At 40.9% G+C, this 25,552-nt stretch overlaps 1 protein-coding gene and 1 long non-coding RNA gene across 6 annotated transcripts in view; one reads left to right on the plus strand and one right to left on the minus strand.

Annotated features, from left to right (window-relative positions):
- Positions 1 to 6,331: 6,331 nt before the first annotated feature.
- Positions 6,332 to 15,330, minus strand: LOC117802768. Its single transcript, XR_004626297.1, has 3 exons — positions 15,207 to 15,330; positions 8,530 to 8,661; positions 6,332 to 6,721 (listed from the first exon to the last, which is right to left on the minus strand). It is a non-coding gene; the product is annotated as an uncharacterized LOC117802768 (long non-coding RNA).
- GOLIM4 (golgi integral membrane protein 4) overlaps positions 14,671 to 25,552 on the plus strand; it is a 74,893-nt gene continuing 64,011 nt past the window's right edge. For all 5 annotated transcript variants that reach the window (XM_011222630.3, XM_002917429.4, XM_019797722.2 and 2 more), the window contains exon 1: positions 14,671 to 14,999. In XM_011222630.3, coding sequence (XP_011220932.2) covers positions 14,813 to 14,999 — 187 coding nt within the window. In that variant the 5' untranslated portion in view covers positions 14,671 to 14,812. The remainder of the gene's footprint in view (positions 15,000 to 25,552) is intronic.

The raw sequence follows: 25,552 nt of genomic DNA on the forward strand, positions 1-25,552 counted from the left end.
CCACAATTCTAAGGATGAGTTTTCTGAATTAGTTCTGAGGTTTCCAAAATTGGCTCTCTAATCTCATTAGATTGAAAGAGGGTAATGACCCTATTTCCAGTAGTGAAAAGAGCGCTGATGGTCCCTGGCAAGATCTGGCAACAGAGATATGCAAAATATCTTCATTAGATATTCTAATCAACCACTTATAAGAAATAAGGAGTTTGGTGACTGCATATATGATACTTTCAGACATTTTTGGAAATCTAATGAATTTAATGAGGTTCGTTGATTGCTCCTAATGTTGCTGGAGAAGTGATGAAAGAAAGGATGAGCTCAGGGATGTGAATTCTCAGTTCAAGTGTCACATAAATGACCTAAACACGTCTGTGTGTGCCCTAAAGGAGACCCTCATCTCCTGTAGCCTCAGGGCTGAGATTGTTGAAAATCAAACACAGAATTTCATCCTGCAGTTGGCTGAATTACAACACTAGTTGAACTCCCAGCTCTACAGGGTGTCTACTGTTCAAATGAGGTCACTGATTGGGAAAGAATAGAATCTTGTAAATTGGAATGGGGACCTGTAGGAAGAGCCTGATGAGGCTGGGGACATTGAGCCTCTAAATTCTGGCTAGTCTTCTTTCCCAGTGGAAGTGGCCTCCTCACTCCCAGTGGTACTGGCTTCTCTAACTCGCCCTTCCTCCCCATTGGAGGGAATTAACTCTGCATTGCCTGAGGAAACTGCAATGTATGCAAGACAAAGCTTATTCTCCTTAGGAGCCACATCTACTGCCCCCCTTTGCTTCTAGATCTATAACTAGACTCAAATTCCAGAAGGTCCCTAAGGATGAGATACGAAGTGTGACCTATGAGGAGGTGTGCTACACTCCAAAAGAATTATATGACTTTCCTAACTTATATAGATTAAAATCTGGAAAACATGTATGGGAATGGATACTGAGGGCATGGGATAATGATGGAAGAAGCAGAGTTGGATCAGGTTGATATTATCAATACGGGCTTACTAAGCAGAGACCCCGGATTTAACGTTGTAGGGAGTTGGAAAGGGTTTTAACAGTTTTAGCTGATTGGATGAAACGTGGACCAAAAGGTGGCCTACTATGAGCACTTGACCTACCTTGCTTAAATGTAGAGGGAGGGATTCAAACACTTAGGAAGTTAGGAATGCAGATTTGTCAAATTAGTGGATTTGTCAGTTAAAACTTACCCACTCTGAGAGTCCAGGTGACATACCAGAGTCCAGAAGACACCTTTCACCACTACTCTGAGAAAAAAATTGTGAATAGAGCCCTAGTATCCTTAAAGAGCTCTGTAATCACTCTTCTTTGTAGGCCAGTCCTTATAGTGGGGACTACAGTCACAGAATTAGGAAACCTAAATGCAATGGGAGTAATTGGATCCTGGGGTAGCAAGGGGCAAATGGTAGCACTCAACTACCAAAGGCAAGGTGGGCATGGTTACCATAATGGATAGCAGTTAAGCAGCAATCAGAATAGTCTGACTTGCATAAAACCGTGGCATTGGCTGGTTGATCATGGTGTTCCAAGAAGTGAGATATGTAGGAAGCCTGCTAAATTCTCACTTGATCTATCACAACAGAAAAGTTTTAGGTCAAGTAGCAAAAATCTAACCTGAATCATAAAAATAGAGTCATGGCTTCTCAACCAATTCCTGGACTTGATCAGTTTTTAAACCCAGAACCCCTTGAATAGAGAAGCACTGAGTCCCCTTGAGACAGAGTCCCTGTACACCACCAAAAATGTATAATCTTTCTTTAACCCTTCACCCAAAGGACCTCCAGGCTTTTACTAGGGTAACTGTGCATGAGGAAAGAAAATAATGAAAACTTTTAGGGACGACTAGACACTGGCTCTGAACTGACACACTAATTCTAGAAGACCTGAAATATCACTGTGATTCACCGGTTGGAGGAGCGGCTTATGGAGGTCAGGTAGTCTGGGGACTTTAGCTCAGTTCCCTTACAGTGGGTCCGTGGGTCCTTGAACCCATCCTGTGCCTATTTTTCCAGTTCTGGGATGTTAACTGGAATAGATATAATTAGCAGCAGGTGGACTCCCCACACTGGCTCCTTGACCTGTGGAGTCAGGACTATGGTGGTAGGAAAGGCCACGTGGGACCCTTTAGAATTGACTCTAACTAGGAAAATAGTCAACCAAAGCAATATTGCATTCGTGAAGGGGCTGCAGAGCTTTGTGCCAGTATCAAGGATGCAGGTATGGCAATCCCATGACATTCCCATTCAACTTACCTATTTGGTCTATGCTGAAAACAGATGGATACTGGATCATAACAGTAGATTTGTAAGCTTTAACCAGGTGGTGACTAACTGTGGCTGTTATACCAGCTATGGGTTCAAATTGCTTGAGCAAATTAAAACACCCCCTGATGTCAGATATGCAGCTATTGATTTGGCAAATGCTTTTTTCTCCGTACCTGTTAGGAGAAACCAGCAGAAGCCACCCTTCATGAACTGGATGTTATCTGACCCGCCAAGCCATGAAGTTAACATGTACAGCACTCCACCAACAAATAGAAATGGTATGTATGTGGTGTGTTTTAAATGTACTGAGACTCATTTTTATCTCAGAATATGGTCCATTTTGGTAAATGGTCCATAAGCACTTAAAAAGAATGTGATTCTGTTGTTGAGTGGAATGTTCTATAAATGTCAATTAGGTCTTGTTGGTTGATAATGCTGTTCAGGTCTTTTATATGCTTACAGATTTTCTGGCTACTCCTTTCATCAAGTACCAGGAGAAAAGTGCTGAAGTTGTGGATTGGTTTATTTCTCTTTTTTCTATTAGTTTTTGCTTCACATATTTAGAAGGTCTACTATTAGGCACATAATCATTTAGGATTATTAGTTTCTCTTGATAAATGGACCCCTTTATCATTATGAAATATTTGTCTTTATTCTTGATAATATTTTTTCTCTAAAGTCGACTTTCTCTAAAAAAATTAAAAAGTAAAATAAAATCTCCTTTCTCTACTATTAACATAGCCACTCCATCTTTATTTTGATTAGCATTCTCATGGTCTATTTTCTCTCTTTTTGGGATTTTAACACTTTTTATTTTGAAGTAGTTTTAGACTAACAGAAAAATGGCAAAAATCATTCTCACGTACCCTTTACCAACTTTCCCTAACACGGAATGTCTCTTCAGTCCCCTGGGGTTGTCTCCTGTTGGGGAGATGGCCGCACCCCACCTGGGCTCCTCCTTCTCTGCGGTAGCCTTCTCTTGCCAGACAGTAAGCAGTTAGAGCGGCCATCAGGTTCACCTCGTGTGTTTCTTCTCTCTCTAAAATCACTCGTTCCAGATGCCTTAGGGCTGAACCATTGTGTCATGTATTTTGTTTAGTTTTTTAGTTATTTCAGGCCATGGTGTAAATCTGGACCCGTTAAACAGTACTTTGCACCTTGTTTTTTCGCATTCAGCACTCATCTTATTACGGGGCATTTTTTACAAACACCAGTTCAGCAGGTATGTATGTCACCGCCCCACGCATATTTGCTGGAAAACCTTCGCCATCTTCCTTCCCCCGGGCTCTGGTGTGCTTCACTCCTGTGGTAGCCAGTACCTGGGACTCGGGCTGCTGTGGCCACTTTGCTATTTGCACAGAGGACAGGGAAATTTCTGGGACTTTATGCCCCTCAACCGAACCCTTAATTAATGACTCCGTGGAGCAGTAATATAAATATGCCAGCTCTCTTGCTCCCTATGGGAACAACTCTGAGGTGTGATCTACGCTTTTTCCAGAGCTCTTCTGAGTGAGCAAAAGTTACCTTGGGACTGCTCATTTGCCATCCTTCCTGCTATCCTGACTTTTCATGAGAATTCTTCCTAATAACCTTCTTCCACATGAAAGCTTTCTTCAGGGTCCCTTTCTGAAGATTCCAAGCTAAACAACTAGTTTTGGTATCTGCTTAATATTTCTTTGAGAGATTTGGGACCCAATTCCAGCATGGAGGTATGCTCCTCCCAACCACAACACCAAGCAATTCTTGGACACCAGCAGGCAATCCGAGAATTCAACTCAAGTCTGATCCTATCTAGGGGTGCCTGGGTGGCTCAGTGTCTGCTTCCAGCTGGGGTCATGATCCCAAGGTCCTGGGATCAAGCCGGCATCAGGTTCAGCGGGAAGCCTGCTTCTACCTGCCACTCCAAATGCTTGTGCTCTCTCTCTCTCTCTGTCAAATAAATAAAGAAAATCTAAAAAAAAAAAAAAAAAAAAAACTCTGATGCTATCTACCCAGAGATAGTGTCGGATTTCACAGGTTGAGGGCTCAGTCCCACAAGACTGTACCCCCAGTCCCAACCCCTTCAGATACTTGGCTCAAGCCTCAGGCTATTACATGTGTTTCTGAGCAACCTGTTACAAATCGAAGGTTCCAACAACCTCCTCCTTAAATTTGACTAATTTGCTGGAGCAGCTCAACAGAACTCAGGAAAACACTTAGGTTTACCAGTTTATTAAAGGATATGATAAAAGATACAAATCAACAGCTAACTGAAGAGATCCATAGGGCAAGGTATGAGGAAAGGGTGGGGGGCTTCCATGCCCATTCTGGGTATGCCACTCTCCCCAAAGCTCCACCTGTTTACCAATCAGGGAGCTCTCTGAAATAAAGGACCAAAAAGCTGTCTTAGGTTTTTCTGGAGGCTTCATTACATAGTCATAATTGTCTAAGTCATTGCCCATTGGCTGATTCAATCTCCAGCCCCTCCCCCTGACATTGGGGATGGGATTGAGAGTTTCAATACTTTAATTACACATTTGGTCCTCCTGGCTACTAGTTCCCTACTTTTGACCTTGGGTTGGGCCCAAAAGTCACCTTCATTCTTAACAAGACACCCATTTCACCTTTATGGCATTTTCAGAAACTGTGGATGGAGACCAAATATACCTGAGAAATATACTTTGGTCATCTGAATGACCAAATGTATATTTCTTATAAATCATTATATCACAATAGTCTATTCTTTATATACCATTTATACTATAATTTATTTAACCATTTCCAAATAGTTCAGCATTTAGTTTGTTTCTACTTTTTTTGCAATAACTAATTTTGTGATAATTACCTTTGTTTCATTGTTATTGTTGTTGTTTTAAGTTTATTTACTTATTTAAGTAATCTCTGCACTCAACATGGGGCTCAAACTCAGGACCCTGAAGTCAAGAGTTGCATGCTCTACCAACTGAGTAGGCCAGGCACTCCTTGTGATAATTATCTTTGCATGCAAAAATTTTTTCTTGAGTTCTAGATTACTTTCAATGGATAGATTCCTAGAAGAGAAATTATTGAAAAAAGGTATGAATATTTTATGGTCCTTGATCTGAATTGCCAATTTGCCTTTCAGAAAATGTATCAATTCATAGTTTCCTTTGCAGAATATCTTTGTTTAAAACATTTTTGAGGGGTGCCTGGGTGACTCAGTCAGTTGGGTGTCTGCCTTCAGCTCGGGTCATGATCCCAGAGCCCTGGAATCAAGTCCCGAGTCAGTCTCCTTGCTTCGTGGGGAGCCTGCTTCTCTCCCTGTCTATTGCCCCCCATGCTTGTGCTCTCTCTCTCTGACAATTAATAAAATCTTTAAAAAAATATATTTTTGACTACATGAAGCCAATCTTAATGTAAACTTTTTTAAAAACCTTGCTTTTTTTATTAGTTATGAGATTATTAGTATTGTTTTCATTTCTGTGATTACTGAGATTGAATCCTTTCTCACATATTTACTGGTTGTTTACCTGCCCATGAATTATCTGCTTATGAACTGTTTCTGAACTATTATTTGTTTATGAACTTTGCAACTTTTTATTATCTTAGTGTTTTAGCAATATGGATACAATTATATAAAGTTGTTAGATCTGTGTAATTTATGCAATCTATCTAATCTATGCAAATATTCTCTGTACGTGTCTGCTTTTAAACCTCTTAGTAATGTTTGAAGTGTGACAATTTTGAATTTCAAGTAATCCAATGTATTTATTTCTTTTCATTTCTGATTTCTCCTAAGGCTTCCCTACTTAGAAATTACGCTACATTTAAAATCAGATAAATTTTATTCTACATTTTTCCCCAGATTTTTTTCTTTCTTTCCTATCTCTCTATCTTATAAATTCCTCTGTTACGTATTTTGATCTTTGTCACAGAACGACAATAGACAACATTGTATGCTAAGTTTATTCACTCACTCAGTTAAAACGTGATCAGTGTTTACTAGGTACTAGACATAGTGCTAGAGACACTGTTGGTAAAGGCAGATGTTGAAAGGGACACTGAAGTCACATCTGAAGATGATGCAGGCTGGCTGGGTCTGAGGACCCAGAGGGCTCCTGCAGGACCAGCCAAGAACATCCTTGACTTCTCAAGCAGAATAAAAATCAACATAAGCTGAAAGGAAGTGAAAGCAGATTTTATTAAAGATAGAGAGAGAGTGTAGAGACAGAGCATCTGAGAACCTCAGAAAGGAAAGAAGAATGAATTTTATCTCTACTTGGGGCCTGGGGTTTTACTGAGGATTGTGGTCCAGTGCACAGTATCTTCTCAAGCATCCAGGAACACAGACGAGGGTTTAGGTCCTCTCCATAAGTCACATATGCCCTGGACCCAAGGGTCTTGATGGGTGGGTGGTCTTGGAAAACATTCATGATGACCCCACCTAGTCACTCCTTAGATGTTATTTATTGTGCTGGAAGACTCAAAAAAAAAAAAAAATCATTACATCCTTGACTTTTACAAAGAGGACGTACACTATCTGTTTTATAAGGCACATGTAAGGTGGGGGTGCAGGTCCTAGCAAGAATAGAAGCAGAAAAAGAAGAAAGAAGCAAAAACAGTTTTCATGGGGTTGCTTTAGTTTCCCTGTCCCAAAGTCACTCAGTGAGACAATTCACTTAATTCATTACTGACGGTGGAAGAGAAGGAGGGAAGATGTGTGTGAAATGGCTGCCCAGGGCTGGGTATTTTACCCACCTTTTCCATGGTATATCAACTCACTCCTTAATAGAAAAACAGATCTTATGATCAGGGATATGTTCAACAATGTTAAAACCAACAAATGAGTGGAAAGCATCATTATCCTGAAGCAAATAGATTTTCATGAATTATTGAAAATATCCACCTTTTTTCCCTCTTTATCTGATTACTTAAAAGTAGCAATATACAACAAATTATTTTTTCTATAAACATTTTTACGTGATTGCAATAATATTATTTATGCAATTTCACATTCTCCTTTGTGCATTTAGTGTTACAAAACATTTGTAAAAGTCATAAACTACTTAGTAAACATATCTAACGGTTATACATAAAATGTTTTAAATGGACCAATTACTGTTATTCAAAGCAGAGTCCATTTTTCTTCTTAAATAAATACATACTGTTTTACAGATTCTCTATTTGGGATATTATCATACAATCATGTCCATTTTGGGGGGTGTGCACATTTAATCAGAGTGAATTAATACAAGGACACACCATCTTAGGCCTTCAAACAAATTTCTTTTTCAATTAGCCAGGCAATCCTTTCAATTTTCTTCCTCTTAGTGACTCTTAAGACCATTCATTCCATAATTTATTGAGCCTCTAAAATGGAAAATGAACTATAATGGGCATTGCCTTAAGAAATAACGTTCCAGACATTCCAATGTATTTAATGTGGCACTTCAAATCGTTAACGTTTTCCTCTCTACTAGCTCCTTGAAGAAATTCTTGTGTGTGCTAATCCAAAAACAAAAGCCCCCACAGCAAACTTTCCCTCAACCCCTCCTCAGCTCCACCCAATCTATCTTCCTTTGCAGGCAAACTATCGAAAGCAGAGTTCACCTTCCTACTCCTCTTCCCTTATTTACCTGGCACCCATTTATTCCCCAGCGCACTGTAATCTTCCACCCCAGCCCTTATCAGTTCCTTCTATGGCCTCCTTGTAGGCTTTATTTCAACGTCTTTTCAGTAGTTGTATCAACAACACTCAAAGTTCTCTTCTTAGTACCTTTGGTTTCCCTGTTACTTCTCTCACATACCTTTTCTTGACCACCAACTCCTCCTTTTACCTCACTAGTCATTTCAATGTACGGTAGAAGCCCATAACTTCATTTAACCAACTCACTGGATGACTGGATGACAGGAGACTTTCCCCTCTGTCAGTCAGCCTCTCCCCTGTGCACTTCAGGGCTGAAGACTCCTGGCGCTTACACTCATCTCTGCTCGACCCGCGACTGCCTACTGAACTGAAGGCCTCATAGAGACTAGTGGTTTGTTCTAAAAGCAGTTTATGCAATTGCACTTGCTATTTTAATTATGTAATTTAATCAACTGCTATATAAACTAATGAAATATGAGAGTGAAAAAAATAAGAGTTGTTTCTATGAAAATTGAGATAAGTGATTTGGAAAAGCTCCATAATGGCTGGTATCAGAAAGAAAAATCACGGTCAAATTAGGTGAAAAACAAAACCAAGAAAAAACTCCTTCCAATCTAGACATACTGACATTGAATGACCTTACCATACAAACATCCTGAAGATCTTGCCCCACTCACAGAAGCTGAAGCTGGAATCTGAATGATGTTCTTTGGCTTAAGTGGCTGAGCTGAGCTCCAGCCAGCAACAGATCTGCACACAAATCAAAGGCCTTGCCCTGCATCAAAAGAGAATGAAAGCAAAGTAACATTTCTATGTTTTGAGGGGTCTATGCATCCCTTTTCTTTTTTCCAGCTTGAACTACCTCTACTGATTAAGCGATCCCATTGCCTTGTCTAACAGGCCTCCTTCTCTAGAAATCATGATTACAACATGAGGCCTCTTGTTCTCTTGCTCTGCTCTCTCCTTGAGTAATTGAATTTCCAACCAGAGCTTCGATTTAGCCTTTAAATAAACAAGTACCAGATCCATGAGCTCTTCACCAAAAGGGTCCATTCATCATTATAGCCTCCACCATCCATTTCCCTCCCCGCATTGTGCCTTGCACACAATAACTGCTTGAGAAAATTATTGACATATAAAGCATAATGAAAACATTAGTCCATAAATTATAACCCAAGAATTAGAAATCTAGCTTGAATAAATGGATTACAAGAAAAGTCCTTTGTTTTAAGGTCATAATTCATCCCTTCTCAACTATTAAAGAAGCTCAGTTAATAATTATGATTGGAAAATTACCATTTTAAACTGGGTAGCTGATTTTTTTTTTTTCTTAATCAACTGTTAGTTTCCCAGAAATGTACAAACAAATTTAGGTCAACAATGACAAGTATCACTACAACATTCAGTTTTATCTAAATGAAGTCCAAAGTTTGCCTTCTCTCTTGAATCCCATGGGCTTATTCTCTCCGAAGCTAGGCAGCACAGATATGATTACCCCTTGCATTTTACAGATGAGAGAATTAAGGTCCTAACAGTTACTGATTTACTGTGGACCTCATCGACAGTTTGTAACTTAAATGGGATTTGTATCCTGGCCGTAGGTTTCTTGAGTAACCTCTTGAATGTTCCTGAACACCTTTACAATTGGGCAGAAGAATCAGGAACTAACTAGCAGAAGGTGAAACTCTTCTGTCCATAAGTATGACTCATCTGCTCACCAGCCTGGATTATGCCATTAGAGTTCAGTCCTTCGGCTTAACATATTTTCTCACAAAATTCTTGAGAGTAATATTAAGTTAATAATTCATCCTCTAATATCTTCCTATTAATTAATGTATCCAATTCATTTTCCTTTGAATAACTGATTACTTGAAGGACAGTAATAGGTATTTTGAGGAAGATTATTTTAGGTTTTTGTCCTTTGTCTTCAAGAGGGGAAGGACAATGTTTCTGTGTGTAGGTGGATGTTAGGGAGTGAAGGGCATAGTCCTACACAAGGATCCTGGGAAACAAAAGGAGATTACGAGGATGTTGGATGCCAAGATTTGAAGAGTTGACTAGAGAATAGAATGAGAAGGGGCGGAGTGAGGGAAGACATGTGTTTTTATTTTACAATTTTAATGTGAGTTGAACTTAATGCTGAGGTAACTCGGCTCTTAATGATTCCTTCCTTCCTTCCTTCCTTGGTAAAACCATTGATAGTATATCCCTTTGTTTTGACTCAAAACATCTCTGTAACTAGAGCATAAAAAACATTTATGGAGCAGATTATGATTTCCCCTAGGAACAGTTCTGAAATTGAATGTTGAATTTCTGACCCAGGACTTCGCATTGGCTATATCATAAATATGATCAGCCATGTCTCATGACAATTAAGAAATTACTAAACATGCCTATCATATAACGTTAAAATTTAATTACCAATTTTATAAAATGGTCATGGATAAACCAAGCACGTCTTTTATACAAAGCAAACCAATACACTATGCATTTTGGGGAACATTAAAAACGTCATGTTTCACTGGCTGCTGATCTTCCCACGGTCTGTTTGTCTGAAGTCTCTGAGTTACCGAAGACAGTGAGCTGGCGAAAAGCTGCCTGAACGAGCCAAAGGAAGATTTGGGAAGTCCACCAGAGTCTTACATGTGGTCCCTTTCCATATATTCTAACATTCTATGCAACTATTTTCTTAAAGTAATATGTTAGCTATAAAAACATTAAGCAACAAATTCAAACAATTGCTTTTGCACCTTAGAATTTTCAAGAGTTTATGGTATGCTAGATTGTCCTGCTTTAGAAGGATATTAAAGACGTTTGAAATGATAGCTCTTATTTCTTTAGTCTAGCTACACATCTACACATTTAGGGCCTCCTAAGTAATTTTCATTTTTTAATTATGAAATAATTTTCATACTTTGTTAGTCCGCTAACAATTACTACCTGGTCATTAGCAAAATTTTGTGGAAATGGAGTTTCAAAACATCTCTCAAAGGATCCTCAAAAAACAGAATACCTTGAACGTAGCTTCCTTTACCTCTCAAAACAAAGTACATACAGGTGGCAAGCAGGAAGCTATGTGTTAATTAGGTGATAGCAAATGGGTGAAGTGGCAAAAAGGCAGAGATGGAGAGTGTAGCTTTCTACAGCAGAAAAAGGATAGTTGATTTCTGCAAAATTTACACAAAAAGGTTAAAGCTGTGCTTTATGAATACTGAAAGGCCATTTGCAATTTTATTTTTTTATTGAGATATAATTGACATATAACACTATATTCGTTTCAGGTATATGACATAATAAATGAACACCACAATAATTCTAATTAACATCCATTGCCACAGTTACAAATTTTTAAAAAAAATTATTTAACATTTACCACCTTTTCTTAGGTGTTGATGTCTTTTGCAAATTATTGAATTCAATTTGAAGTAAGGAGATTTAATTGAAAAATTTCACAGACAATAGGAACTCCTTACTCTAGATCATCTATTTTTACAAATTATATCCAACTATGTGTTTCTTCCCTTTCCCTATTTCGAAAATGAACAAATTTTATTGAAATGACAAATTTAGTAAAACTGGAAAGAATGCTAAGGTTCCCAAATATTACCTTAGTCACTCTCAAATGTAAGACCTCGAATCTTCAAGTTAATTTCTGCCTGCCTTAGAAAGAAAATATTAAACTGGTGAAATACCTCAGGATATATAATTTTTAAATTATATATATTGTTAAATATATGGCATATAGAAATATATATATTTTAAAAATGATAAATAAAAATAAAATAGAACTAACAACGGACCTCACAGGACCAGTAGAAATAGCTCATCTATTACAAGTTCTACCCAAAGGCAATGTTATGTAAATTCAATTTATAGGTCCTGGGTAGCTTCCCCAATGTCGGCCTCTCAAAAGCTTTATACTGATATTTTTAAGAAACTAGCAGCATACTTCACCTTGGAAAAGTAATTTTATAAAAACACTGCCATTAGTGATTTTATGTACTTCTACATACCCTTCCTGAATTTGAAATAATGGATAAGTCCAGGTAATAATTTTTGTTCTCTTTCAAATTTTATGACTAAAATATTGAGTTGTGTTTTATGGCCTACATTTATTATATTCTGTAGAGTCAGCCAGCAGCTTTAGGCAAAGAATACCTTTGGAGTCTGAAATCAGTTGCAAAGGAATCAGAGGTTTAAAATGAGTTATCATGTATTCCAGAAGCATAAGAATTTTCCAAAGATTTTGCAATACAACTAAATGCTGCATACTGTGTTATGTATGAAATCCTCTGTACAATTTCTTCCTTCCTTCCTCTCTCTCTTTCCTTCCCTTCCACCCTCCCTTCCTTCCTTTCTTTTCAGTTAAGAATTTTCTCTCCTAGTATGGGCCAGGATTATTGCTATAAAACTTCATTTCCACCAGAGTATTTTTGGTAGTATTTTTGGAGGAAGAGTTTATTTAGCAAACTGTACATTGATAATGTTAAGGACTTTTTATAAAGAATTTTAACAAGATCGCAGGAATTATCCAGTCTCATTTTTAAGAGTAAAACTGAAAGAGGGAAATTCAAACAGTGGTAGATTGAATAACAAGTGAGGCTGTATATCTGCATGACAGAACAAAATTCTAAAACTTCCTTAAATCTTTTTCTTTTTAAACCAGGTTCTCATTTTAAGGGACCAGACACAGTTGTTAATATCACTTATTTAAAAAGAATGAGAACTTGGCTTCCACAGGAGAAAGAGATAAAAACAGCAGGATTCTAACCTAGATCTAACCCTAACTTTCTTCGTGTGGTAGGTCCTAGAGCTATCACAGTCCCTTTAGTAAACTTTCATTTTTTTACCAAACTGTGAGGCCAATACTTAATCTGGGTGTGATAAGTGTATTTGTAAATAAAAGCATTTTGAACAATATAATTATTGTTATATTGTAAGTTATTACTTATTAGGGAAAAGCAGATGCCAGGCAAACTTTGTTTTCATGGTACTGTAAACGTCATAGGCTAGCTAGGTTATAATGAGGCTTACTTTATGGTTTTAGCACTCTCTAATTTCAGAGTCTACCTAAAAAAGTTCTTCACCAGGGACCATCTTTATGTTTAATTTGGCTATGCAGATCTACCCTCATTTGGAGCGCTCATTGGCTTTTATTGATAGTGATAACTAAAGTCTGCTTAGAATATCATAAAAATTATGCAGTATAAAATAAATTCCAATGGCACTTCTGAGGCATTTGAGAAATAATTTACTTTCTTAGAAGTCAGGTCAAGAGCAGAAACAAAATTATCATTTATGCCTAACCTCAATTTTCCCCCTCAAGTACATAAAAAGAACAAAAGCACTGTTTTCTTTGAATTTGATTTTCTTTGAAGAGGGTTGTGGTTATGACGTTTTACTTAGTTTTACATAGGAAACCTTTGTTGGCCTTCAAAATAACTTAGCAATGTAACTGATGTATTTTTGCTACCAGTCAAGCAAATACATATGACCAAATGTACGCATACTTATTTCAGCCTCTGAGATTTGTTTTTAAATTATTGTTTGGAGCCCGGGGAAGAATATGAGATCATTTCTTTCCCCTCTGCCAAAGGCAAGCTGATTTCCCCAACCCATGTGGACAGTTGAGCAGTAAGTCTAGCGTGTTAGCGTGCCTGAGTCTCCTGACTCGCGTCCTGCCATCCGTGAGCACACACGCATTCACGCTAGCACGCGGGATGGGGCAAGAGTCAACTGGCAAGACATCTCCGGTCGGGCTAGGCAGATTATGCTGACGGTGTAGCCGTCCCGTGTGTCTGCCGCATCTGCCCACCGGCTGGGGAAAGAAAGAAAGGGTATCCGGTAGAGTGTAAGCAGTTGCTTCCACCCACTCTCCCGCTTACGTACACTGTACTCCTCTCCCCACGTGCATTCCGAGTGCTGGATCACACACACACTCACTTGCACTCTCACACACGTGCGCACCGTACCTCGCCCAGCCGCAAGCCGGGACACGGCGCCCCGGCACCCCAACCTCCCCGCCCCCAGCTTCGCGGCCTCGCCCCATCCACCCGCGCTCCACGTGGGCGCACCCCGGCGCCAGGCGGCCGCCCTGCCCACGGAGCCCCTCACGGGCCCCCGCGGTGGGAGGGAAGGCGCGGCCCCGGGGTCGGACGGACATAGCGGGCGTCCAATCGAGCCCCGCACTGCCTCCCCGAAGGGAGGGAGCGGCGGCTCGGACGGGCCCAATGAGCAGGGAGCCCGAGTGGGACTTCCTCCCGGAATCCCGTTGGCCAGAATAGCGGGGCCGTGGGTGACACGTAAGTTGGGTGGGAGGTGGCGGCGGCCAAGGTTCGGCAGCCCCGTCAGTGACACCGGCCCGCCATCCCCCAAACCCGGCCGGGCCAGCCGGCCCCCGCCTGTCCACCTACCCCGGCGGGCCGCGCGCGAAGGCGCCGCCTGGAGCCGGGACCCTTTGTTGGGCGCGCACCCCCTCCTTCTGGTGGCAACAAAGTCGCGCAGTGGGAGCCGCCGCGAGGGGGCGGGGAGCGGCCGGGGCGGGACTCCGAGCGCCGCCGGGGGCAGCCGAGCCAAAAAGTGGGGAGGAGGAAAAAAGGCAGGCGGCGTCTGGGGACCGGCGCGGGCACAGCCCGCTCGGAAGTATGCGGAGGGCCCCCTCTCGGGCCCGGGCACTCGCGGAGAGCCAGCCTCGCAAAAGTTTGGCGGCCGCTGCCCGGGCGGCGTCGATGGCTGCGCGCCCCTCGGCGCGCGGGGGCTGAGCGGGCGCCACTTCCCCTCGGGCCCCGCTTTTGTGTCTCGCGTCTCCTCCTCATGCTGCGTCCGGCCACCTCCTGCGGCGGCCGCTGCTGAGGCGCTCGCTCCGGCAGAGGGAGGAAGGGACGGCGGCGGCGGGGGCAGCCGCGGCGCGGGGTCCAGGCGGGACTATGGGAAACGGGATGTGCTCCCGAAAGCAAAAGCGGATTTTCCAGACGCTGCTGCTGCTGACCGTGGTGTTCGGCTTTCTCTATGGCGCGATGCTCTACTACGAGCTGCAGACGCAGCTGCGGAAAGCCGAGGCGGTGGCGCTCAAGTACCAGCAGCACCAGGAGTCCCTTTCCGCCCAGTTACAAGGTACGGTTAACGGGACGCGCGCGGCCGGTGGCCAACTTCGCCCCGCGCCTCCCGCCCCGGCTGGAAAAGTGGCTTTGCTGAGACGTTGGCACTGCGGGTGCCTCCTCTGACCGTCACGGACATCAGAGGCGAGCCCTGCAGGGCCGCCGGGTCCCCGAAGCGTCAAGGGCGATGACATCCCCCCCTCCCACTTCCTCCGGCGGTTACCTTTAAAATTGGTGGTACCAGCCGCCGGTCCGCTGGGCGTTGGGTGGGCCGGCGGCCGCTGAGAGCTTTACCCCAGCGCTTGTCAATGGCCCGGCTGTACTCTGGGCAGGCCGACCAGTAGCCCTTCCCCCGTTTCTGCCAGCCCATCCCGAAGGGGCATGGTCTCGGTTGCTGAGTATTCGCTTTGCAGTTGACTTTGCCAATAGCATAAGAAATGGAGAGTTTGGCAGTGATTTCTCAAACTGTGCTGTTTTTTAAGGGAAATTTAGCCCTGACCTAGCTGCCCAAACTAATGGCCCAGTCGAATGGAACCTAGACCTGCTAGTTTCTGTTAACTTAATAGGGTGACTTTAGAGATGTTGGGAGTGTTGGAAAAGTCCACACTACTACTGTTCACCATCCTGCACGTATGTTTTTTGGGGAAAAAAAGTTTGTCTTCCTGAGGAACTTTTAGTTTATCACGGAGGTAGGGGTGTATGTGTGTTGTGAATTTTACAGTTAGCCTTGAGAAGTCCAAGAGGAGAAACACAGCTTTTCATTCTATCAGATACAGTGAACACAACTTGAGCAAGACCTGCAGAAAGATTTAAAGTTCTTATCCTTCTATTTTAGAATCTCATTTAATGCAAATTTCAGAAACGTAAATGATGCATGATTGCAAAGTAAGCACCCTGTGGTCTTAAGAGCACAGTCATCCTATACATATTTTTTGAAGGCTTTTACTTGTACTTGTGTCTAGTTTTCAACACTTATGCAGTCCTCTCCCCAACCAAAAAAACAATACTGTGAGTAGTGAAATGTTGACAGTCTGCTGATAATGCAGATAGAGCTTATTTCATATTACTGGGAAGATACAAGCTGGATGCATGTTTGTGTCAGTGTATGTGTATACAAATAGAAAACAGATGCCTTTTCTTTGGTTCAGCTATTTTGAGTGTTTTCTAGTAAAAAAAAAAAAATTAAAATGAGAGAAAATGACATGCGGCTGATTGCTTGGTCTTATTTTCTCTTCCCAACTTAGAAGAAAGGGAAGTATTTTTAGCTTATTGAAGCTGCATAGCCACAGGCAGTGAAAATATGTGAGCTGGGTTTAGTTCAAAAGGAAAACCTGTTTTGATACAGACTTAGGTTAAGAAAATTTTTCTTTAAACTTGCTGAAATTTACCCATGACTTATTGTTGGTATACGAATTCTGGATATTTATGTATTTACTTATTTACTTAGAAGACATTAGTGGTTTCCCTATGAAGTTCAGTACAGTTAGACAAAGGGGAAAATTTGCCATCTAATACTACTACAAGGGCAGAACTGGGTTTTCACACATGTGGCTGGAAGGGGCGTGTATGGTGGATTATATGAGGTTAGTGCCTTGGTGTCTTAGTTTAGGAGACCCATGCAGACAGACACCGTCCAGTTCTCCAATACATCCTCAGCACTGTACAGTGACTGATACTCATGAGGGAATCAATATATATTTATTCAGTCATCAAACGAGCTGTTATCCTGAACTGTGGTGAGAAAATTAATCCTAGCACTTTTGTCTGCTTTCTCAGGCTTCACTTCCCTGTCTCTGCTTTTTGAAACAAAACAAAACAAAACAACAAAATATTTTGCCCAAGTAGAGGTTTTGCCTCAGGAGCCAATGCTGGAACTGATTGACTGAGGCCCTGATTTCTGAGTCATGGCCTGTATTTGCAGTATTTCATTTTGAAAATCAATCTCAATTTCTTTTCTTCTTTTATTTGCTTTCTTTTGGTGGTGGTAGTGGGGGAGAGTGGTGGTAAGTGGTAATACAAGGCCATTAAAATATACGACATTTGTTTTGTAGCAGGAGATGAAAAAATGTAGCTAGTTTGAGTGGACTTAAAGTCCGTTTCTTAATGTATTTTGCCATTTCCTCTTGAATTGTGGTGCTGCAACAATTATAATATGGTTATGCATGAAGAATTATTTCCTAAGCAGACAACAGTTTCTTTTTTTAATGGATTCATGATTGACTTCTATAGCATTTATTTTGGCTTTCACATCTGCAGGCCATTTAATGAAGACTTTTCTGATGGTACGCAGCTTTTGCTCCCCTTTGCCAATGACAAATGACATTTTCCTCAGCAGCACTGTGTTGTACCACCCGCACAGATTTGTTTCGAGGGCATTAGGCTCTCCATTCTTAGGACTTGTTTAGTTAAGTGAGATCTATTGACCTGGCTTGGATTAAGATCAGAGTTAATTATGAGTGGCCTCTTTAAAAAAAAAATCTGTGACTCTTGAAATGTTTAAGTAGTTTGGCCCCATAATCTGAAGGTATGCATTTGTTAAGTGAGCATATTTAGGTCGTCTTCAGTTTAAGAATGGGTTGTACTCCAGAGATTATTTTGCAAGTAGGTTATGTCTAACTCCAAGGGCCTTTTGTAGTAGACCCGTTCCATAAATAGGAGACAGTGAGGGGTGACCTGAGGAACATTCCAAGACTAAGCAATCCCCTCTCCAGTAAAAACAAATGTCTGTGTCTGCCAGCCAGTGTACCTGTTTACTTCTCTCCCACTTCTGCTGCACGTTAGTTATACAGAGCAGTGGGGCAGAGGTGACATCTTGGTGGCAGAGGCAGTAGTTACAACCTTTGACCAGCCCAATGTTTACTTAACCTCTTAAATTTTTTTGAAACTGCTTTCAGGTGGGCCTGCCCCATTCTCTGTGTCTACACACAGTGGTTCTTAGCTCCGACTGCCCATTAGAATCATGTGGGCAGCTCCCAAACCAATTCAGTCACAGCCTATGGCGGTGAAACCCACATGGTGTCCTATGCAGCCCAGGGTGAGAACTACAGCCCTGTGATCTCAAGCCACTTCACACATTTACTTTATTTGCTTGGCTGCAAAGACATCGAAGGGTTTTGTTGTTGCTTTTACCCCAGCATGTGATTCAAATTCTAGACCTGCAACTTTCCAGGTGAACTTGGCCCTCATTTTTCTTATCTATACAATGGAGATTAGAATGATCTATTTCATAGGGATAATGTGAGGATAAAATAATGAATACCTATGAAGCTCCTCGCACATACCTGGCACATAGTAGGTACTGCTCATTAAAGATGATCTGTTATTATCATCATGGTCCCTGTTTAAGGTGAGGTATTTCATGTCTTTCTCTTCCCAGGTTTGTTATGGGTAAAAGTCTTAAAATTGACAAAATTTGTTTTTATAATTGGCTACCTCCTTTTATTGTACCTGATTGAACATCAAAGGAAACAGGTGAATGGACATAAATGCAAGGACTTTCCTCTGGAGAAGGGACCTTCACTGACAGTTTAAACTTAAAATATTAAAGTAGGATTACTGATTAACTCTCTTCTGTGTCATATCAGATAAGAAGAGGGTGTAACTCCTAGTGGTAGGCAATAACTTCGTGTAATAGGATCTGGAATAGAGATAGAACTGTTCAAATTTTTTTAAAAGTAGGGACAGATAGCCCCTCATTCCTGAAACACTGCATTACATTTTTGCAGTGCTTTTGGTCTTCCCAGTGATGTCCAGAAACCATTAAGAAAACATTTATATAATGTTTCCTCCGCTCCTGTTCCAGATAAGTTTATTACAACTATTTAGTAGGCACCTGGGTGGCTCAGTCGGTTAAGCATCTGCCTTGGGCTGGAGTCATGATCCCAGGGTCCTGGACTCATACTGTTATTTAAGTTAGTTGTCCCTTGCATTGTGTTCTCCTAACACAGGATGCCACGCTAGCCTGAGCATGAACATATCCCATTGGAACTGGCGACTCGTTTTTTTCAGCCTACCCTGAATCTGCTTAAAAAAGAATAAAAGTCTCCTTCAGCTCAGGGCCAGGCTTTCCTTCATCTCCAGTGCCTGGCACATAGTAGGCGCTCAGTAGAGAGTCGGCCTATACCTTTGTGGTATTTTCTGTCTGCTTTTGGATGTGCTTCTATGCAGTGGGCAGTGAAGTGTGGTGGATGCAGGCTAAGGAGAGAGAGCACTTGGGCTTCAAGTCTGGCTGTGTTTTGTTTTTTTTTACCGGCTGTGTGGTCTTGGGAAAGTTACTTTTTTGCGACTCCCTTTTATCATATGTAATAATCAGAATAATAATGCTTATAATAGGTTGTCATGAGGATTGATCATGTTAGCTGTCATACAGTGCTTCTAAGTATAAGGCTTACATTTTGGACTGTACAACAGAGTGGTTCACAGAACTCAGTGATTTAGACCCACGAGTGTGGGCTGTCTGTGGTTAGGTATACTCATCTTCAAGTGCAAAGTTAGGCCTTATAAACATCACTTAGATACTGCTCATTAGATGAACATTTTCATTTACAAAAATAGAACAGAATTAAATACTCTTTCAGTTCAGTAGTTTTTATTTATATGTAAATCCCTGCCTTTAAAATGCATTCCTTGAATAAAAGATGAAAGCTTCTAGGTACTTTGTGAAAATCTGACTCAATTAAGCATTCTGTTAAATATATATGATTTGCACAAATTTGTATGATTCTCCATATTGTGTCTGCTTTAGTCATCCCTGTAAATTGGAACATATGCCCATTTTGGTTGACCACATAAGAGAATTTCTCATTTGTGAGCCTCCAGTTTAAGTCCCAGATAAATTGGAAGCCTTACCTTGACTTTATTCTCTTCTGCCTTTCCAAGGACAGTTTCTTATAGGGCTGGGGCACCAGACAGGTTTCAGCGACTTAACGAATGGACTTGGAGTTGGTGAACTGATATGCAACCAATTTGAGAGAAACTAAAAGAAGGAAATAGGGAACAGGGGACTGCTATCAGTTTATGACTTTTCAAAGCATTGAGGAATATTCTTGTTCACATGTTTATGTCTAAAAAAAGAGAAACAGGGACTAGGGAAAGGACATTGGTTTTGGCATCGAATACTGTTTAAGTACAGCTCTGGTGTTCACAGGTAGAGACCTTGAACAGGCAAGTAACACCTGTGGACTTCAGTTTCTTCATGTTGAAATGAGGATAACAATGTCTATTTTGCACACTTGTATAGATTGTAAATCACATCCAAAATGACTAGCACGGGTCCTGGAGCGCATTACTACTGCATTCATTAGGTGACCAGGACTACTGTTGCTGGACTGGCATTGAGCTGCTTTTTATTTTGCTGGCTGTTTACTGCATCTAGTAGGCAATAGTGTTACTAGTTGTGGCCTACATGTGGCTCTTTTCAGAGCTAAGTGCCAACGTGGCTGAAACTTTTATCTAAGACATTCTCACTCTGTTTTTCTACTGTACTGACCCTCTTTTTCTTTTCCTTTTTTTCTTTTTCTTTCTCTTTTCCTTTTTCTTTTTCTTCTTCTTTTCTTTTAGAGAGAAAAGGCCTGTGTACGCTTAGGTGGTATTAACTAAGAGTTGCTGTTTTTCATTTTGACAGATAAGTGTTTTTATTTTATCATTGAGGACAAAATGTTTTTGCTACTTTTGCCAGTCAATGCTTTGTGGATTTTGTAGCTTTGGAAGTAAAAGTTATATATAATACAACTTTATTATAAAAGAGGAGTGGCAAACTATTTTTTCCTTTCAAGCCACTGTTATTTAAAGTGAATGCCTTTGTATTTGTATGTATTTCATCAAAATTTGTTTGATGAAATTGAAGTATTTTAAATACATAACATTTGTTGACTGTCTACCGGGTTCAGGTGCCGTGTTAAGCATGTTACGTGCATTTTTTCTTGTAATAGTGACATAAGCACGTTAATGTGAGTGAGCAATCTGAGGCTCAGAGGGGTTAATTAACTTGCTAGTGTCAAGGTCAAATCTAAGGAAACGGAGCTTAGAACCCTAATGCAACTTCCCAGCTGTGTTCTTTCCACAGTACTCCATTGCCCTCAAAATTATTTTAGTGTGTCTCGTGACAATATAGATGGTTTTGAGAAAGTAGGTTATGTGGGCCGTATGAAGAGTCAAGATAAAATTTAGAATCAGGGATAACAGGGTGATTATTTGATGCAGCATTTCCAGAGTATAGGACATTTGCTGCTGTTACAAAAGGTAATTTTGGTTGATATGGAGTTGATTTTAGGTGGTGTGCAAATGCTGCATTAAATAACATTGAATCATATAGTAAAAACCTTAAGGCCCTTTGAATTCCCTTTCAGTGTTTTCTTGACAAGTCAAGGAGAACCTCTCAGTCTGATGCTAGAATCTCTCATAGTTACTCATTTGTTTTTCTCAGAGAACTGAATAAGGGCAGCCACCAGTTTGATAGCTAGAATTTAATAATTGTTGTTTTATTGCATTTAAAGTTTACAGTCACTATATCCATTAATAGCATGTAAATCATATTTTCCATTTACAAGGTGGGAGTGTACAGGGTGTTTTTTAGAAGTTGATTTTAGGGGAAAAAGTGAAATTTGGCAGCACGCGGTACCTGAGCCGGTTTTGCACGTGTAAGTTGAGAAGTCGTGTCTGAGCACCTGCCTGTCTGTACTTCAGCAGTGCATTAACTGATTGACTCTGATGCAGCCATCGAATCCTCCAGTTAAAGAAACAATCCTGAAGCGGATGAATCATGTATCATGTATCTCAAGTCCACATATGCTGACTTCCAAAACAACAGAGCATTCCTCTGCTGTCTCTGGAGACCAGCACCCTCTTCTCAGCGGCAGCAGAAATGCGCTCTGCTATTTTTAACAATGCTGTGTATTTCTGAATGGCATATTTGTGTTCTTTGTTTTTATTGGCCAGGGAGTGCTTATTCAGAGGACATGCCAGTCATTGCCCTTCACTAATAAACCTCACTAAATAGGCTCATAGCCTGGAGGGATGTGGGCATGAAATAAATTTGCTCTTTAAAACAGTATGACATTTTAAAAAATATTGCCTTAACTATTTTTTTATATATAAAATGTCACAATATGATAGATTGTGAATAGAAAAGTAAAAGATGGGCTGTCATTCTGAAAGATAAGGCATTGTAGCACATTTGAATGACACTATTTCCTTTCTGTTGAGAGCGAGTTTAAGAAAAATATATAATCATTTTAGGAGAGTTGAACATTTTATTTCCCATTTCATATATTTAAACCCCTTCTTTAAGTGGAATTTTTGTCATAAATTACAAAAAATCTGCAAATTAAGATACTTAAGAGATCTTTGACATTGCTTATATGATCTCAACAATAGCTATGATGCTATATAGTAGATATTCTAAGTAGATTAAAATTGAGCAGCTGTTAATTACTTTTTTACTTGTTTAGTGTAGAATCGTTTATTAAGTTTTACATTAGTGAGATTAAATCTATAATCTCTCAATCTATTAACACATTGATTTTTAAAAGGATTTTATATCCTTTTTTTTAAAGATTTGATGCTATAAACACATTAGTTTGCACTGATGTCAAACATCACTTTCATAAGAAGATGAAAAACAACTTGACTTCACTATGTAGGTGAGCACCAGCTGTAAATCCAGACGTCATCTAAGCTTGGTCTGGGCATGGGTGAGGCTCCTTGGATATCATTCCTTAAGCACAGTTCCTTGTCATCTCTGTATCTGTGAAACTAGAGTCAAGATACTGACCTCAATACAACTGACATACAACAATGAGGCAGGCATACGATATCTATGTGTTTTGTTCAAACGTGGGTAAGATGCGTGGTATGTAGGAGTCACTGGTCCACAGCAATTCCGAAATCCAGCCAGGCAGATGTTCCCTGACTAGATTTCCAGACCTGGGGATAATTCTCCATGGCTCTCGAGTCTACTCCTTGGGCTACTGGCTTCACTCTCTGAGTCATCTTTCCTTTTTCATGAAAGGTAGCATGTGTTTTACAGCTGAGTTTTCTCAGCCTGCTTCCTGACAGTAGAACTTGGGGGTATGTATGGCCTTTTTTCATTTAGTACAGGCTCTGTTCCTTTCATTCTCCCTCTCTCTCCCTCTTTTTTTTTTTTTTTTTTTAAAGATTTTATTTATTTATTTGACAGAGAAAGAGACAGCCAGCGAGAGAGGGAACACAAGCACGGGGAATGGGAGAGGAAGAAGCAGGCTCATAGCGGAGGAGCCTGATGTGGGGCTCGATCCCAGAACGCCGGGATCACACCCTGAGCCGAAGGCAGACGCTTAACCGCTGTGCCACCCAGGCGCCCCTTCCTCTCTCTCCCTCTGCCCCTATTTGTGCTCTCTCACTCACTCTCTCAAATAAATAAAATCCTTAAAAAAAAAAAAAAAAGCTCCTAGACTTCTAGCAGGGTTTCTGGTGATAAAATCCTCTCAAAACTTTTGTCAGTCTGCTGTGAAACTTGGGGTTTAACTCTATTAGACAAAAACCACACCCACATATTTCTTGGCGATAAATCCTTCTCTACTTGGGGCTTCTGCTGAGACAAGGGATAGGCAGTGACCTTTTACTTTCGAACGGTATGTTGATAGGATCTCTGTATCATACCCTTAAGCTTTTAGGAGACCCTACGGTCTGACTGAATAGCTCTTTAAGAGGCCACATTTCTGGGGCTCCTGGGTGGCTCAGTCAGTTAAGCCTCCAACCCTTGATTTCAGCTCAGATCATGATCTCGGGGTACTGAGATCGAGCCCTGCGTCGGGCTCCATGCTGGTGTAGCGCCTGCTTGAGATTCTCTCTCTCCCTCTGTCCCTCCCCCTGCTTGCACATGCATGTGTGCTCTCTCTCTCTCTCTAAAAAAAGGGGGGGCGAACCACATTTCTAAGGTCTTAACAAGGATTTCTGAAGCCACATCCTCTGCCTTATCTTTAGACCCTGTTTTCTCTGACGATTCTCTGGAATTGGTCTTTGCATGGAAGCTATTTCTGAATTACAGCCTTGTTTGCTGTCTGGAGATGCTGAGAATTTTCAAAACTATCAAGTCCTGCTTCCTTTTTGTTTAGCAGTTCTTCCCTCAATTTATCTTCTCAGTTTACTGTAATCAGCAAGAAGAAACCAGGTAGCATCTTCCAACATTTTGCTGGGAAATCTCAGCTAAATTGCCCAGTTTATTCAGCACATTTGTTTTACTTCTCGTAACTGCAAGTGACTGCAGGTCATGTAACTCTACATAAGTGGGGGTATTGTTAAACCTTTTGCCACTACGTAATTACAGTTTCCAATAAAATTTTCCTCATTTTCATTTATGCTCTTCCTACAGTCTCTTCAAAGTCCAAAATTCTGCAAACAATTATGTTTAAGGCACTTTCACACTCTTCTTAAGGCCCATTATACAGTTCCGAAGATGTTTCCCTTTCAGATTTTTGTGGTGGACACACCCTACTCCAAAAGTCTGTATTGGTTATCCTATCGCATAGCAAATTATCCCCCAGCTGAATTGGCTTAGAACAACAAATGTTATCTCACAGTTACTATGGAAAAGGAATCAAAGAGAGTTCTCTCCTTGTCAGTGAAAAGTTGAAGTTGAATTTCTGTGAAATTCTGTGAATTGTTACCTTCTGTGAAGGAAGGTGATGCTTTTACTGCCCCACTGCTACCTATGTGAGTGCCAGATTGCTGCCATAATATTCCCTGATACTCTGGGTTGTGGACGTCTTTTCTTTTGTGATATTCACATGGTTACCATTAAGTCCCTTGTGATATGTGGTCATATTACAGGATCTCTTTTCCTTTAGTGCCCGCAGTTCTTGGTCACGCCACTTTGAAGAATGAAGAGGTAGACTAGACAGAGTGGTGGGGAGCAAAGTTTATTGAATGATAGTACAAAACTCCTGAAGAGGGAAGGGACCCAAGAGGGTTGCCATAGGAGTTTCTAAGTCTAGGAGGTTTTTTGTTTTTATTTTATTTTATTTTATTTATTTGAGAGAGAGCGAGTGAGAGAGCACAAGCAGGGACAGAGAGAGAGAGAGAAGGAGAAGCAGACCCCCTGCTGAGCAGGGAGCCTGACGTGGGGCTGGATCCCAGGATGCTGGGATGGAGACCTGAGCCAAGGGCAGACACTTACCTGACTGAGCCACCCAGTCTAGGGGCTTTTATGGGCTTGTTGGCAGGCTGTTTTAATCTGATTAACCCTCCTGTGAGCCTGTTACCCAGTCGGGTTTTTGTCTTCTATCATGTGGGAAAGGGTGGAGTTCTTCTTCCAGGGTGTTGTAAAATCCTTTTAAGGGTGGTTTCCTTTTAGGGTTCAGGTAGAGAGAAAGGGTAGGGCCTTGTTCCTGCCTGCCTTTTCATCGAGCTGTCCTTCACCAGTCTTTATTCTATGTCCCAAAAACCAAAATGTAAAAAAATTCTCTACACATTCTGCAATGTAGTATTAACGGGTGCAGTGTGGTTCTTAGGGAGGCTTAATAGGTCGCATAGTTTTTTTTTTCTCCTATATCTTTTGCTCCATTGGTTGACTAGTACCCATTCGGATTAAGC

This window comes from Ailuropoda melanoleuca, chromosome 1 (genome assembly GCF_002007445.2).
Source record: "Ailuropoda melanoleuca isolate Jingjing chromosome 1, ASM200744v2, whole genome shotgun sequence".
NCBI classification, from domain to species: Eukaryota; Metazoa; Chordata; class Mammalia; order Carnivora; family Ursidae; genus Ailuropoda; species Ailuropoda melanoleuca.